The sequence below is a fragment of the Pocillopora verrucosa genome, chromosome 9 (genome assembly GCF_036669915.1).
Source record: "Pocillopora verrucosa isolate sample1 chromosome 9, ASM3666991v2, whole genome shotgun sequence".
Lineage (NCBI taxonomy): Eukaryota > Metazoa > Cnidaria > Anthozoa > Scleractinia > Pocilloporidae > Pocillopora > Pocillopora verrucosa.
This window is the reverse complement of record NC_089320.1, coordinates 12,996,952-13,014,685: the sequence shown is the minus strand read 5'-3', so window position 1 is coordinate 13,014,685 and position 17,734 is coordinate 12,996,952. Positions and strand designations below refer to the sequence as shown.

The window sequence follows — 17,734 nt, the reverse complement described above, 5'->3', positions numbered from 1 at the left end:
TGTAAGGAGAAATTAGGTCCCAGTTACTCTTACGCGTTAGAAAGTTTAGGCCTGAGATAAACATTATCATGCACAAAGGGTTCTAAAGAGGGCATCTGGTAGGGGCTGGCAAAAAAAGAATCCTTATACAAACGTACTCATATGCTCTCCTCAAAGTCTTTTGCCTTATTTCACAAGCACCAGGCTCGGTAAACAGTTGATTTTCTAGAAGTGAACCTGTTCTCCTTTCCCAAATTAATACCTTTTTCAGTGGAGCAAAAACTAAACTCAAGAAAAAAAATCAAGTCACCCCCAACAACAACACCACAGGGATATTATTTCTAGTTTCACTTCAGTTAATCACCAGACTAATAATGTGCACAATGTTAACTTCCATCATCTGGAGACAAAGGAAGGTCATATTTTTGATACATTTGAAGTGAGATTATGCTGACAAAGCAACATAATGGCATTATTATCATTATTATGGCTCCTATGGGCACATAAGGATGTAACAAATAAGTGACAGAACAAGGTTGACTTTCATTAGTAATAACATGAGCATGCAGATATGTAACATAAAAGTATCAATGGAATTTGGAAGCACTCTTTGCAGTAATGAACACCACTTAAGCAATAGTGAAAATGAAGCCAGAAAAAAAATTCAGGCTTGTACAAGATTTGGACCCATGACCTCCATAAAACTGGTGCAGTGCTCTACCAATTGTGCAACATACAAGACATTAATCATGCATACTGAAAAACTGGCCCTGCTTGGTTAGTATAGGTAATCACATGAGGCCAAGTACTATTAAGGATTAATTGCACTAGAGTTTTCAAAATTTTCCAAAATTTTGAAAACTCAAGTGCAATTAATCCTTAATAGTACGAGGTCTCATGGGATTACTTGTTTATCAATAAAGGGCAAAATTTATACGAAGGAAAATCACGTGCGCAGTCTATTTTTATCTGGGAAGCAAGGATTAGCAATGCAACGGATTAGCCAATCATTAACAGGTAATCATGCCCTCTCTTGATTACTAAAAATGCCCTCTCTCTCAACCAATCAGCGCTCAGTAATTTTGCCCTTTATTGATAAAATAGTGGATAACACCATCTCACAGACAAATCACAAGTCAGAGGATAGCCCAAGGCATTTTGTTAAAAATATCCCATGAATGTCAATTTATCTGTTGGATGGCATTATCTGAACAACTGAACACTGATTTTTATTTGATGACGATGGCCTTAGGCTATTAAATAGCAAGTGTAAACAAGGCTTTACTCTCAGCCACCCATCCCACTCCCATGAGTGACCAAGACAGAATTTCTCTATATAGTATCAATACAGCATAGAGCGGACAAGTGGTGAGAATAAAGTAAAATGTCATTTAGGGATTGTTAGTTGATCAAATACCAAATTCTCCAAACCAACATCATAGGAATTGTATTGCAGACAGTAAGGAGAATTACCAATGAGATCTTGGGAGTGAAAGGGCTCATTATACTTTTCCAACTGAGTTGACCAATTGAACCACACAGTCTAATTTTGTTCCTTGTGTGTTTAATAATTTTACACCTCACCACATTATGATGGAAACCTAAGCCATATTTATGCAAAGGTAAGAAATATGGATAAAAATATGAAAAAATGTGCATGTATGTACAAAATAATATAAACATCACAAAACACTAGTCTACCTCTTTATGGACTACAGGTTGATCAATTTTCAATATTAAACTTATCAGGTAAGTCCTAGTTACAACACATGCTGTAATATATTATTAATACTTTTGTATTGTTTCATCATAGCCCCTCAGATAGGAAAGAGAGGGGGAAACTGTTAATTTAACCTGTATTTAAAATGGACCTTTATCCTAGATGGCAACCACCTTAAAAAAAAAAAAAGTAATTGGTAGGAAAAGAAATTGTCATCTAAATATTGTGATCATTTCAGGGTTTCTAACAGTTTCCTGTGCAGTTAACAAGTCTGGTGATTGTAATTTTCCACTGCCATTGAGGACACAGGTCCTTTGACAAAGTGCTTGAAAGAAGGCTCTGGGTGACCGCTAACTCTCCAGTGAAATTTTCCCCTTTTTTAATTATACATCAAAGCTGGAACACACTAAGCATTATGCTTTACATTCCTCTGGCTGGGAGAAACAATATCACAAGGAAAGTTGTTCTTACACATGGCTAGACCCTAAAAATGGTTTCCATGACTCTTGGGGGCAGCTTTTTAATTGCATACCCCCATTACTGACTTTGCCATGAATATTTGGCAATCTATCTACAAAGAGTGTTAATTCTCAAATTCTAAACTATTGCACATGATAAACATGCTTGGTTTCATTGTGTGTGATAAGGGTATGATTGTGAGGGTCAGCTATCTATAATTAGTTACCAAAGGTGAGCAGGAAGCTGCTGTAACACATTGCGGGGACATTGCAGTGACTTAGAGATTTTGGTCTGTGACGGGGCTTTGTAGCTGCTATGCATTGCACAAATTCTAACAGGAATTCTTCTGATAATCATTGTAATAATAGGAGTCATAGTTGCATGATTTGGAAGAAGTATGCACAAAACCATTTAACAGAGATACCCATCTCAGGGACTTGTCACCTAGTGTGTTCCGCACTGTATGCAATTGCATATACAAATCTGGCTTTTGATCTGAAGTCACCATGGAGACTAAATTCCAACTGCACCTTCAATACTATTGTTAAATGTACATGAGATCACCACATACACCTAATGACAATGTGGAACCAATCACACTACAGACCTGAAATGAAGTATTTTTACCTTCTGACACTTGAAACAGTCAATGCCCTTTCTAACTTTCTAAGTTATTTGGGTGCAACATGATTGGTTTTTCACTGCCAAAGTTACCTGAGCATGGCAGTCTTGTTACAAAGGTTAAGTCCTACCAAAACTGAATTAAAAACTAGCAAAAGACATCTTCTGTTTTAATATTCACAATTTAAAGATTCTATTTGGAGGATACTGTTCACATTGACTTGCAACTAAAACTATGTGGTAAGAACACAAGAGCAAATCTCAAAAAATGCACCTTAAAATACCCAGCATGGGTCCCTGGCATATGTATATGGCTCAATTAAGGATAATTTTGGGACAGCAACCCCTAAAAATATTTTTTCAGAGCCCTCATTGAACAATGCACCCAGTCTGCAACAAAATAAAAATCAACAAGCAGTTGAGTGGGCCAAGAGATTGTCGGTAAATAGAATAACACCTTTACTTCTATGAGGTGTCTTGAGGATGATACTACAAGCAGGTACATGTAAAACCCATTTCTTGTCACGGCTAAAAATAAAAAAAACTGCTATAACCAGTCATTCATTCTTACTATTGTGACACAGTCATCAAAAGAAGTTTGATGCATGTCAAACAGCATACCTTCAAATTGAAGGTAAATTCTTCTCTTAGAGAAAACGTCACAACATTAGCTGGTCATGATTCATCATTATCATTCACCACAGTTTCTTGGTGATACTCGATACTTTTTTCATAATTGTAAACCTAGAAGTTGTAAGTGGGAGAGGGCTCGTCCATAAAGTTATTATCATCATCGTAGACATTGAAGAAGTTTGCTACAGGCCCCTGGACCTTGCATCCAAAACTTTGAGAGGGAATAGGATTTTTTTGTTGGATTTACAGGAACAAACTTTGAGTATAATTCAAATACTTGCATATTACTAATTGGTCCAATACAATCACAGAGAATACTCACACTATAATAAATTTGAGCACTTCCTCAATGAGAATGGTAATGTTCCTTTTCATCCAAGTCAAAATAAATAATTTTGTAGGAGTCCTGGATAAAAAGGAAACCACACTTCTCAAGGGGGGGGTTGGGTTTGTCTAGATGGTGAAGTTTACCTCCCCCCCCCACCCCTACATCTCTAAGGTATGTTTAAAAGCCATTTCACCTTTCATATTTAAATAATTTTTACTTTAAACTACTAGTGTACATACTCTAAAAAACATGTTATGTCAATGAATGCTTTCCATTCCTGAACTTTGCTTCATCTTCTGTCCTTCCCTCCCAATAATAATTACAAATATCACAGTTGCTACCCTGCTACCTGTATACAGACTCATAGCAATGAATCCCAGTCAAATTCCTCATCCTCATCGTCATCCATTAGCGCTGGTGCTCTTGTCCCAATCATTGTATGCTGATTACCAGTCTGACCCACTGTGGGTTGATTATTAATTGACGTCACTTTGATGCCTGGGATGGAGTGCTGTGAACTGCCACTAAAACTTGCCGAACTGCTGTAACTATGCTGAGAACCTTGTAAAGGGGAGCCTCCAGATGTAAACTGGGGATTGCTTACTTGAAGCATTCCTTGTGGACTGCCCATCATATTGCTACTGTTGGATGAGGATGGGCTTATTCCCCTCATGGAGTTAGAATCAGGGATAAAGCCTTGCTGGTGAAGATATTGACTAAATGAAAAGGCAAAATCCTGCCACTGATTCTGATCCACTCCCATATTTTGCAGATCAGCAGATTTCATACTTTCCATCAAGACTTGCCATGTACCAAGGTCAAAGTTTTGAAAACTTCTAGTGTTAAGGCTTTCCAAGAGTAGTTCCATATTTTGCAGTAGATTATTTTGTTGTTGCTGCTGGTGGTGTTGTTGCTGTTGTTGTTGTTGTTGTTGACGCTGCTGTTGTTGTTGAAGTTGTTGCTGCTGTGACAGTTGTGCAGACGCAGCTAGGTTCTGGCTGCCTGCAAAGATACTGGCACCCATGCTTCCACCACCTACAAATTAAGAAAATTGTTCATTCACTTATCTGACCATTCATCTATCTAACTCTTCATTTTAAAAAATTAACCGTCATCAACATCATCAAGACAGTCAGGGTTTAAATACGATAATATATATTGTAACAGGAAAACATTGTTAACCCTTAAACCCCCATGAGTGATGAGCATGATAAGCATCTGATTTCTCCACAAAGAATCACCCCTGAATCAAACATTAAGAACAAGAGAATAAAAAATGATCACAAACTCAAGAAGCTCTTGATCATCAGAGAAATTCTCTTGGTAAACAGCATGGGAAATGTATAGGAAGGAGTATGGAGAACTTGCATACTGATGTAAAAGCGACAAGAGAATGTTATCCTTTTCTGACTAAACTATAGGTTAGGCCAGTGAAAGTTAACAACAAGATTTTTTTGTAGCAGGTGGAAAATTCTTCAACCTCTGATGGCAAATAAACACCCAGTCAATTCTATACTGTGACACTCAGGTCCCATTTTTTCTCTGTAGTCATCTAACCCTCAAGATCTCATAAGTAATTCTCCTTGCAGTCTGCTATACAATCCTTCTGATGCTAGTTCTGAGAATTTGGTATTGGATCAACCAATAACACCTAGCTGATATTTTTCTTTATTCTCGTCACTTGTCTGTTGATATTGCATTGATATTGTAAGGAGAAATTTTGTCTTGGTCTCTCTTGGAAGTTGAGGGGTTAATATCCATAACAACAAATGACAATCTGTAAGAAGAAATACTGGTATTTTTTTTCTAAAAAATTTGGCGTAAATTTTGATTGAAAAGAATGTGATGGATACCTTATTTTGAACTAATTTCCACATCACACTTCATTACCATATGACTCACTACTCACCATAACTGTCCCCTCCATGTGATGCATCGAAAACAGATTTGTAAAGATTTTTAAATGATGCACTGAGATCTTCGAAGGCAACCTCTGGGAAAATCTTCCTTGGAGGTTCTCCATAGCTCTGTGAGGCGCCAAATCCACCTACATTAGTGTTAGGCGATGACCCAGGGGATATCCCAGCTGACATTCCCAGGAAACCCTGGTTAGTAGGAGATGAACCATAGTATCCTGCACTAGCATGCAGTGAGGCTAATGTTGGAGATGATGGTGATCCACATGGCGAGGACTGAGGGCTAATTGGTGAGACACGACCATCTTCAGGCCCATATGGAGATAACTACAAGGAATAAAAAAAGAATTTTCAATAAAGTAAAAGCCAAGTTACTTAATGCTAAAATTAACAGAGCTATGGGTATAAAAGCAATGAATATAATATCAAAAAATATGATGTTGCAAGCTTTGAGACAGTGTCTCATTTTCAATAACTTTTGAATGAGTTATCTTTCCATTTACATGTCTTAAAATGAAAAAAAAAAAAGTTGGATTTTCTAGTCAGTAGCATCTTACTAAGACCAGGGGGTGGTGCCAGGTTGCTCTTTCTCTCTAAGTTATTTTAATAGGGAGGGAAGGAGTCATGTGTCCTTTAACCCTAATTTCTCCTTGGAATATCACCCCAGAATCAAACATCATGCAAATAAGGGAATTTGTCATCAACTATGGAAGCTTTTTGTTGGTAAGCAAATTTTTTTCTTTGTCAGCACCTTAGGAAATGTGTACAGAACAGTACTGACATAATACATACATAAATTCTATCACTTGGATTTGTATTTACAATTTTTCATGTGCCTAAAGTTAGCTTGAGTGTTATTCTAGGTGGATCAAATGTTAGATGTAAAAACTATCACATACCCATTCACAGATTATTTATGGTCTCTGAATAATTTTGTCAATAGAACAAATTTATGGTGACAAAATAATTAAATTTACAATATCACAGAGGACTAACTAATGATACAGCATGTTAACATAAGCATTAACAATTTACCTATAATCTAATAATTTTGTTAATAGGACAGATTTATTGTGACAGAATAAGTGAATTTAAAATATCATATTGGACTAACTAAGGATAGAAGATGTTAGCAGCTAAAAAACCCCTAGAATTAGTTAAAACATTTCAGAAAAGCTTGACCTTTGAATGATTTGTTGAGTGACAATACAATAGTCTTCTAAAGATAGAATGTCAAAGAGTTTTCTTTTAATTGCCTTTCTGGACTCATTTTTTGAAAGATTTCTTAATTTTACAAGCATCTCATTTCAAACTTTTGTTCCAATTCTGGAAAAAGAATGTTGTTGACTTGATAGTCTAGAACTTTGTTTACAAAAGTTGTTAGAAGCAGAAGATTGGGTATTAAACGAATGGATCTAAGAAATATCTTGGAAGAGTTCTTGAATGCTGTAAGGTACATTTTTATGTCTGATGTCAAACATCAAATTTGCTGTAAATTCATAGTAGGAGAATTGTTATGGTAAAATTGCGGCATTGGTAAATAGAGGAATTGTATGGTAGTTGCCATCAGAAAGAAAAGAAAACAGAGAGCATCTTTTTGGAGCTTACAAAGATTGTCAAGGTACAATTTACATGCTTGGCCTCAAGCTATCATGCTTTAAGTTAGATACGGTGTAGTAAGGGTGTGTCTTGGTACAAAAGATCATAATTTAGAGATCAGTCCAATAGTTTGACTAATTTTGATTGCTACATGGTTAATATGTTGTTTCCAAGACAGATGATTGTCAATTAGAGTTCCTATATATCTCACAAACTCCTTGCAATCCAAAGCTACCCTCTTCTTGAGTTTATTATCAAATATCATTATTCTGGGATGGTAAGTAAGTTTTCTTTAAGCAGGACAAAATATGATGAAATTTGTTTTCTCTTTATTCAAGGTTAACTTATTTGCCATCAACCAATCACACAGTTTGCAGAGTTCCTGGCTCACAACTTCCTCTAATGATTTTAAGTTTTTGTCAGCATAATGTTTGTGTTGTTAGCAAACAGAAAAAAATCAAGTTCGTCAGAGGATTTGTATATATCATTGAAATAGATTAGAAACAGTAGTGGGTCAAGGACTGACCCTTATGGTACACCACATGTAGTGTTGGTTTTTGTGGATATAAGCGAATCAATTCGAGTTTTCTGGGTTATGCCTTGCAAGTAAGATGGAAAACCACCTATTTATTACACCATGGAATTCATAATTATCCAGCTTTTGGAAGAGAATATTATGATCGACAGTGTCAAAAGTTTTTTTAAGTATCAAGAATGTGCATATTGATGAAAGGGTAGAAAGGATTAAGATCCCACACATTCTAATGACTATTACTTTCCTTGAAAATACTGCTTTGATTTTTTTCCTACATCTTCATTTCAAATATTTAGCTACCAGTATGTTAAGTTTTTCACTTTATTACCAATTGAGCACACTATTGGAATCTCCCTTTCCCAACACCCTGTCAATTCAACAATCTTACATTTTCAGTCAACTATTGTGGCCTAAGTGAAGGTATAGTAATTTTCCTGTTATATGATCCAAGTTTTTCACTTTCATCTCAATAAAGGGTTGACACTGATTATGTCAGCTTTAGAAACTCTTTATGGTAGTCAACTTATGTTGTCAACTCATTTGATAATTAAATTATCTTGTAATACCCCACCAATGCAGCACCACAATTTCTTTAGAAACTAGCCCCCCTTTATGTTATGTGATTAAAACCACGGCATTTTTAAGACTCTAACACCACTGATGCCAACACATTCCAACCTGAATTTTTTGTTTTCCTTTTAGTCTATAATCTTTCAATATAGCTTAGGCTTTATAGAAATTTCTCAGAAATTTTCAAAGGTGCCCTTCTTTTCATTTACTTAACTTAGAGTGCTGTCTCTGTGAAGGAAAGGATAAACAAGCAAATTTTCTATTTTGAAGCACAGGTTATTAAATTAATTTGCAAGATAAAATTTAAAAATATAAAAACCTAACAAACAACTGGCATTGACAATCAGATTTGAGAACCACAGATGCAATACTAGTTTCCTTTCTAGAAAATGTCTTACACGTGGCATCAGCAATTTGTAATTAGCAACACAAATAATCTCATAAACCTCAAATTCACTTAGCTGGCAAAACCTCACATGAATATTAATTCATGTGTATTACACAGAGACAGAAGAAATTATAAGGAACAACTCCAAATGCCATCAATGAAATAAACTCAATTTGTGACAATATCAGAACATTTGCATCATCTTCAAAATCGATTTTTTTCTGCATGAAAATAGCTTCATAAATTACTAATGATAAGACTTTTCAATGATCGCCTAACTAGTTCGAAAGCTTCATCTATTGCTTCGATGAAAACAATGAAAGTTAACCTTTTAGCCTAGGAAATAAAAGACAAAGAAGGCGGAGTCATGTGTGAGTTAACCTCTTTGCTTTAAACGGAATTGTTTCGACGCACGCAATCGATTCGACCCCTTCACATTTTGACTCTAAAAGGAGTCAGTAGGATAATGCAAATTACTCAAGGGATTATCATAAGATTGCTAATAAAATACAAATGAAAACCCGAATTTTCTCCGGGCGCTTGTCCTAGTAAAGATTTTTCTTTCCTTAAGATCAAGGCATGATTTTACTTCAAATGCTTTATTGATCTATTTTTAACGTAAAAGAATTCGTGACCTTATCATCTACTCGGTCTCTATCACACATGTTCTTGGGACAAATGAAATCAACAACGTGAAAATTCGATCGTCGATGATAAATCGAGCTGTAAAGATTACATTCGTCCATTACACTTGTCAAGGCGTTGAAATGAGTCACCGGTTTAACATTACAGGCAAGGAAATTATCGACAGGATGTTTTGAGACTTTCCGTGAATCACGTTATATCATGCTCCAAACTGCTTACAATAATATGAGAGGAAAAAATGTACCGATTGGGACATGAGTAAACGTAAACATGCATGAAAATGAAACCAGCGTTTCGATCGTGCCATAAAGCATAAAAACTATAAAAATTCGATGTTTTACAAACCCCCTACATAAGCTTTAAAAAAACACTATGTTTACAAAATCTGTGCTTGCAACTACGTTAGCGCCATGTTTCGTATTGCGAAGTGGTGTGATCTTACCCTAGAATCGCTTGGCCGTCTTTTCCTGTTTTGCCGGGAATGTGCACTGTCATCTTGTGGATTCTGGTCTATCGCCCAATATGAACCCTAAATTATCGCAAAAAATTATTTTAACACGTAAAACTAACAAAGATATTGCGATCAACTCTAGTATCAATTCACAACAGAGGTCTGACTACAATCAATACGCATGCATATGATGTACCTTGCCAGGGTCGTCTTTGCTTCTGGGCACTTTCATAAAGCACTTATTGAGTGACAGATTGTGTCGGATCGAATTCTGCAGGTAATAAAAACAATCTGTATTTACTACCGAATTCAATAACGGGTAATGACTGAAATAATCGCCTAGAAAGTTTAATATTCAGTGGTTATCCAATTTTCGGCGACAATGTCTTACAATACCATATACCTTCCATCCGTTTCCAGCTTCTTTGTAATACGGGAACTTATCGCAGATCCATTGATATATCTCACTCAGCGTCATCTTCTTCTTCGGTGAGCTATTTATTGCAAAAGTGATCAAGTTTGCGTAAGAATATGGTGGTTTGCTTTCGCGCGTTTTGTGTTGTTGTGCCTCCTCATCGTCTAAAGTCGCGTTCGGATCGAGCGGTGAGCTCGGCGGTTTGCGAAATGGACTCTTGTCCCGATTTGGATCGTTATTGTTGTTCGACATCTTGTTGGCAGTGTTCAAAGCAGTGCCAACACTAAGCTTTGGTAGCCAGTCCATGGCTGTCAGGCTACTGTTGAGGTCCGCCATGATTGCAATGGCGTTCTTGCCAACCGTAACGTTGCAGGGGGTGGTGGAGCAAAAAAACCCACCACGCATGTCTCCTACTATGTGTGGAGCTCGAAGAAACGTCATCAGTGACGTCAAAAGATGACCCTTAGTGGCGTGAAACATATCTCGTCTATTACGTATGCCTTCATTTATATAAATTTTAAGGGTTGGTCAAAGCACAAATGCCTTTTCCCAAAATTCTAGAGCAGCAATGATTACTTGTGCCAGTATATCATACGCGCCATATCACAGACATGTTGATACATAGAATTCTTAACCGACGTTGTTTTGCAAGCTGTTAACGCCCTCAAGAAAAAGGTATATTGCAGAGATATATTAAATGCAATTTTCTTTAGCAGGATTTTTTTTTCTTTAACCCTTTACAAGAAGTTTAAATAAAGTACTCTTCCAATATGCCTTTCCTGATCTCTCATGCAAGAATTTATTTCTTTGTATAACTGTCTTTCTACTAGGCCCATCCATGGATAAAACTCCTTGTGGAGTACACATGCACATGATACCCTATTTCAAACAGCATAAATCATTTCAAGTATTTATCCAAGTCATATTCACTTAATGCCAGCTGACGTCATCTTTGGGCGTGAGAGTTTCGAGAGCAATGATTCAAACTTTGACCTTCTCCCACACTAAGAATGGTAAGTCAGTCGTGCGATCAACGAGTCCTTAAACCTTGGCGGGTTTGAATGCGTTAGTTTCAGTTTGTTATGTAGTTTGAATGTTTCTATGGAAACAATATCTTGCTAGGAACTTCTGAATGTCCTTTACCTTGGCTTAAAGTTGGGGAATATTCACCGGAAGTCGATTGTATTAAATTTTAGATAATTTTAGGTGAATTACCAAGTTTATTGTTTTGTTGTCCGAGCCCTGTTTTCATTTTCTCTCCCTCTGTCTCCAAGGTAATTTGATGAGACCAGATGGTCGTATTTTTTTTTCTTAGTCCACTCTTAGAGAGGCAATGCCCCATCAAAGCTTTTGAAAGAAGAAGGTGTTTTTCAGGAGGGAAAAGGTTTCCAACTTCCAAACCTACCTTCTCCTAATCGCATGAACTTTAGAACTCTAAGCCTCTTAATCTTTAACTCAATTGCCTTAGACGTGCGCCGAGAACTTTGCTATAATCAACATTCAAAATATGAGCAAGTTTGTTTGAAATATTTTTGAAACTCGAAAGTCGCGGTTATCGCGCGCGATAGGCGCACCCACGTATGTTGACTGAACCAGCTATGCCACTGAATTAACCAGATTATTTCTTCGCGTTAAAATTTGATGGGAGGCTCACGTATACATCACTCTAAAAACAGAAATGTAATGCACTCGTGAAGTAGAAAAAAATGCTGAAATTGGCGGGCAGCAAGAATCTAAAAATATACACGCGAGAAGTGTTTCTAGAAAAAACGCCTTCGACGAGGCTACCGACGAAGTAGTGCAAACAAAAATTTAAAAATTATTAAAAGAAAAGATTTTAGAAGAATAAACAATGGTCCGAGAAATTTTATGAGGCGAAAAAGAAAATAGATATGTTCCCACACCGGGAATCGAACCCGGGCCACGGCGGTGAGAGCGCCGGATCCTAACCACTAGACCATATGGGACACACACGGCCTTACAGTGAAAAATAAGTATTATAAAATCCTTTTGTTCTTTAAGAGCCCCGCTCTTAAACATTTTTCAAAAACGAGAATGTATTGCCCTTTTTAAAAGTTTATTTTACCTCTTATTGTATAGCTGATAGTGCCCGTTAGCAAGATGAAGCGAATCCTATGTGCTGATTGGCTACCAGAGAAGGCAAGATAAGCCCCAGAAGGGATTGCCCATTTTGATCCCGCGCAATGAAGAAACAAAAACGCGTGTCGCGGACTTAAAAGTTCGTAATTCTTTCGACAACGTCGGCAATGGAATAGAGGTAAGGGATAGGAGACAATGAAAAAAATTTGTTAAATGAAAAAGGAGCACACATCATTTCACTTGGCTTTCCTTCAAATGTTCCCAGCGTTTGAAAATGATTACGTCATTCTAGATTCTTACTAAGGCGGAATTAATTTAAGAAAATCTGTTACCAACAGTCATTATTTTGAGTACTATCTTGAGTTAAGTGGGTAAAATCAGTCTCACCAAAATACTTGGCTGTAAGACGCACCCCGAGTTTGGCATCAATTTTCCATGAGGGACCAGGCTTTTCTCGTAAAAACCCGTGCGTCTTATAACGATATACATCACTACGAAAGAGCATTTTTCCAGAACAATATCAAATCCTATCCTGTGTAAAATTTTGCATCGAATTTTATAGAGAGACTCTCGTTGAACTTAGAGTTTAAGAACTGAAATATCAGCCGACAGTTCCGAGTTTTACTTAAACAATCCGAAGCCGTGGCTTGATTATCCTGTCCTTGAATTCTTATATGGGCCTTTCAAGGGGGTTACCTTTTTGGCCTCCTGGGTTGAGCCCATAAACAGGGAGAGAAAGGAGGAATATAGCAACTGGACTAATCATGGGATTGATAGATTATGATCGAGGATCAAAGCGTTCTAAACTAGCATCAGTCGTAAGAGTTTTGATAGTCGCAACACTTCTCAGCTTGCTTGCTTACTCAACGCATGATATGTACACTTTTGTTGTCAGTCTTGACGATTTCAGTTTCAGAAGAAATGGCCTAAACGGCCTGACACGAAGGCTACAACTTAACTCTTACGACTAAAGTGAAGATGCCTCTCAAGGCGTGTTCAAGACCATATTGCGGAACTTACAATCATGCAATATCTGTATAGCCCATTACTGAGGGTCTCTCAGTTAAGTTACGACGTCTTCTTGACGAGGACGAACCTGCTGCACAAACAAGAATTGTTAATAGAGGCTAGTTCTCCCTCCGGTGTCGGTGATCTTCATTTATATAAGCAACCCCGACACAGGAGCTATTTCGGGACACAAACGAGCATCGATAGCATGCAAGCATGCCCTCGTTATTTACGTTTCATTGCCCGCTGGGAAGTATAAGACCTCAATTTCGAGCCCAGGGTCATTTTGGCACCTTGTCAGAGGTATGGTCGCCAAATAATGACGGCCATACCACTAACAAGGAGCCAAAATGACCCTGGGCTCGAGATTGATAAGATCGATCGGCGAGAGATCTGCCAGGGGCCTAACACTGAAAAGTAGAACCAGACCTCCGGCAAAAATATCCTTGACTCGTCTCAAATCCTTCTGCAGTTGGAGAGACCTGCTTCCTGCAAGGCCGATAACGAGGGCCTTCTCCTTGGCTTAGTAAAGCTGCGAATTACATTGCAGAATATGCACAGTCCCGCTCACTTTTCCAATAAGTCTACTCAACATTTTACCCACGGTGTTAAGTTCATTGGCTTTTTGAATTGCAACGAGTGGCCTTTAGAAGTTCTTATTCACTTAGAGCAGATTCCACATCACAGTTGTTAACAGCAGGGACTTGCACTTCAAAATAGACCTTTCCTCCATATTCATTTCTACATTTCGCTGCGGTCAGTCTTTGTTACGAGTCACGTGACATGAGCGCTAAAGGGTAAAATTTCTTCCCCGCCATTCCTCTCGAGCATGTCCTAGCAATGGATTGACCGAGATGGACGAAAATGCAGAAGAAAAAGAATTAGACAAAAAATAATCAACGAATTGCACTGAACATGGTGACCTAACACGAGAGATGGAAATCTACATACATCAAAAAGTGTGAAATAGCTTTTGAACGCTTTCAGAATCTTTCTATACAGCATTGACATGAACTCCTGAAATGCTAATTATGTGAGTACTTTGTAGTTTATTGGCAGGGCATCAGAGCACAATAACGAAGATCTGGAGTCCGAGTCCTAGTTAAGGACCGAATATGTTTTCGTTCTTTGTCTCACGCTTGTGAGAGAAGGAAGAACGTCTTTCTTGGAAGTTGGACCACATTGCGACCTTTGATACATTGGAGAGACGCGTTCTCTCGATCGCACACCCCTTCCCAGACTTCACGCCGACAAAGATGAAATACTGAACGCTGCCTCAACTGATGTACATCTCGCCAACTGACTTTAAAATGATTCCAGCTGTTTCAGTTTAATTTTCTTTGCAATTGCGTCTCCTCTAAACGAGTTTGGGTGACAGCTGGTCAAAACACTTCCTTATTTCTCATCGTTAGCACGCAAAGTTCTCATTCATCATGTCTTGCCGTTGAAGAAAAAATGTAAGACCTGATCTTATATTGAGAGATCTTTCCTTGTTTGTCTTCATTTTGTGATCGTACAAAGTTATATAAAAATAGCAAAAAACGGGAGGGGAAAAAACCTTGCGTGATTAGTCTCTTAGCAATCGTGTATTGCCTGACTTGGTATTTGCATAGCTGCCTGAGCGGCTAGTTTATGATAGACGCAGCTCTTAAAAAGGGCAAATGTTACTTTGGCTTTGTTTTCTTAGCAATATTTCGACGTTTCTTACGTGCACACATTCGTTTGCGATTACAAGCTACGTCTTCTTGGCACACCTTAATTGGAAATTAATCAGAAATTTTGGTCGAGGCAATATAATAGTTTCAGTATATCTTAAGAGTCAATACCAGCTGTGTCGCCCATAACAAGCAAATTGAACCAGGACGATAGTGTAAGAAATGATTGCATTGGTGTATTTGTGGTGAAAATCATAACTAAACCACACTCGCAAGTGTTAGGCGGTGAAATGATGAAATAAATAACTTATTTGTTATTTTCACTAGCTTGGGTAGCTAGAAATAACAAGTTTGTCTCTATTTCACAGCATGCTATTTTAATTTATGCGATGCCTACTTTTCTACAACATCCTTACTGTAGTTTTGACTAAGTAATTCCAAAGCGTTTTTGTCCATTATGAGGAACTTCTTAATACGAGACAAACGAAAATGAAATAATTTAGACTCTTGCGAGAAAATTGAACTTGGTTATAAATTTTGAACCTCTCAAGCAGTGCTGTTGTGTTGTGTTGTGTCTAAGATAAAAAGTTTTCCGCATAGCTGACAAAGTTGAAATATGCGCTAATTTATGGTCAGTTCTCGTCAATTAAATAATTTCCAAAATGCAAGTTGTCGAGTGATTATAGTTTCTTGAGAATCTATACGAAGACAAGAGGATAATCGTAAATTTACTGTGCTTTGTGCACACGTTCAAACACCTCATCTCATCATAATCGCAAAGCAAATGTTTTCGCTATTGTTAAGCGTTCGGATAAATAGCTGTTGAATATTACGAGTTTTTAAAACTCGTGCGAACACGATGTTAGCACGAGTAATTCTAAATAAATACACAACAATTAATGTTTATATCGTATCGTTATTGTTAATTTCGTTGCAATATACATAGCGAAGCCATTTTCTGAAACATCAAAATACGATATCGATCATCAAAATACGATACGATCATGTGTGCCTATGTACAAATTCAAAGTTATGTTATATACAAAAACAATAAGATATTCAGCGACTGAATAACGCAACAATGCAACTGTAACAATGGTTCATAGTAAAACATAAAATACTGCTCGTATTACATAACTTATATTAAATATTGTAGCAGACCAAGTTTTGGCGTATGTCAACACGCGCTTTGAATCAAACCATTATCGAACAAAGAATTTACAAGTTTAGCGAAACCTCATGGATAGCCAGGTAGACTGCTTGAAGCAGAACTCCTACGAAAGCAAATCCCTTGTCGTCTTGTTCAGAAAAGCTTCTCCAGAGGAGCCGTAAGAAAGTCTTATGTCTTCGAGCTAAAGGATTGTACCTCCAGTTTATCTTATCTCCCGCTGCAGCTAAACATCTCCCAATTGTTCTTGGTGTATGCCTTGTTTGTGCCGATGTTATCCGCATCTCCATTTGATCTCCAATCCATGCAAGGTTTTGTGCAACGTAATGTATGTTCTCTTCAGGGTTGCTGTTAAACTGCAAAGTACTGCGCAGTTGCTGATGAGTCGTCCTTGAAAAATTATTTCTCGCGACTGTCGCGTGCGTAATAAGAGGATTTATTTCCCTTCTTTCCATTCTTCATGCGGTCGTATATCCTTACCACAGTTTAAATACTCTAATACCTTTCCGGTTTTGAATCATAAAGGGCGTTTAAGGCGATTAACGGTGCAGAAGTGAAAGTGAAAATCTTGTAGGGAAAATCTATGTCTCAATCTATGGCTTTACCGTCTCCACGTTGAAGAGTTACTTTCAGTCGAGAATTTTTTTTCTTCGGTGATGCTCTTGTGTTGGTCAGAGCCGGATAGAGTCAGGCCATCGTCAGAATTACACCTAAGCCCTCGAATTTCAATCAACAATTGAAAATGTGAAACAATTGGAAAACGATCCACACGCTCAGTAACACACTGGAGACACAAGATTCCCCGTGAATTCCCGTGCAGTTTTAACGAGGTGGCGACAATTTGTCTCTGTAACCAGCAACCGGTCTAGGCTTGCCTTCGTTTAAAAGAAAGGGAATTGTTTTCTTTTCTCTTTCACGACCTTGACTTTTCTTGCGCAAATAAAACTGCGCGAAAACTTTTCCCCGCATTCAATTATCTAAAAACAGGGTGTCCCTTGTCCAACGCTCTTCAACTTGAAAGAGTTGTGCCGCACTAACCAGTTGAGTAGTCCATTTGTACAAACAAGCCCGCGAAGTCCTGAAGACGTGAATCTCGACCTCCGACAGGGGTCAGTTGTTTATTTTCCACGTTTCCACCGAACTTTGAGAAGGCAAACACGCCAATCGGGTCGTGCCGAAAAGAGTTCATTTACGCCGATTCAATGAAAGCGGCGGGCGCTTCAAGCCAAAAGTTATTACTTGTAATAAGCATTGCCGAAACCACCCGCCTTGGTTTCACTTTCTGGAAGTATATGTGATGCGGAAAGAAAAAGCGTTACCGCAATTAGCGTCAAAATTTAAAGACAAAAGATTTCTAAATAAGTCTTATTTGTTTCTACAAACCGTTTCACAAACTGAAAATCCCTTTTGAGTTTCAGTAGATGACCATCGCGTGTTTTACACAAGTCAAGGCCGAACAAACTAAGATATACAACAGGCTTTCTGCGCAGATGACGGTTTTTCCAAATTGCTTATTTGCCCTTTTAGAGAATAAATAGAAAAAA

The 17,734-nt window shown here is 37.7% G+C and overlaps 1 protein-coding gene and 1 non-coding gene across 2 annotated transcripts; both read right to left on the bottom strand.

The window, feature by feature from the left end:
- Positions 1-1,535: 1,535 nt before the first annotated feature.
- LOC131798881 (forkhead box protein J3-like) lies at positions 1,536-10,626 on the bottom strand. Its single transcript, XM_059116548.2, has 5 exons — positions 10,248-10,626; positions 10,041-10,115; positions 9,836-9,922; positions 5,650-5,983; positions 1,536-4,775 (listed from the first exon to the last, which is right to left on the bottom strand). Exons 1-5 carry the CDS (start codon positions 10,593-10,595, stop codon positions 4,102-4,104), a joined length of 1,518 nt encoding a protein of 505 aa, XP_058972531.2. The 5' UTR covers positions 10,596-10,626; the 3' UTR covers positions 1,536-4,101.
- Positions 10,627-12,154: 1,528 nt separating this feature from the next.
- On the bottom strand, positions 12,155-12,226 carry Trnae-cuc (transfer RNA glutamic acid (anticodon CUC)). The gene has a single exon. It is a non-coding gene; the product is annotated as a tRNA-Glu (tRNA).
- Between the last annotated feature and the right edge of the window lie 5,508 nt (positions 12,227-17,734).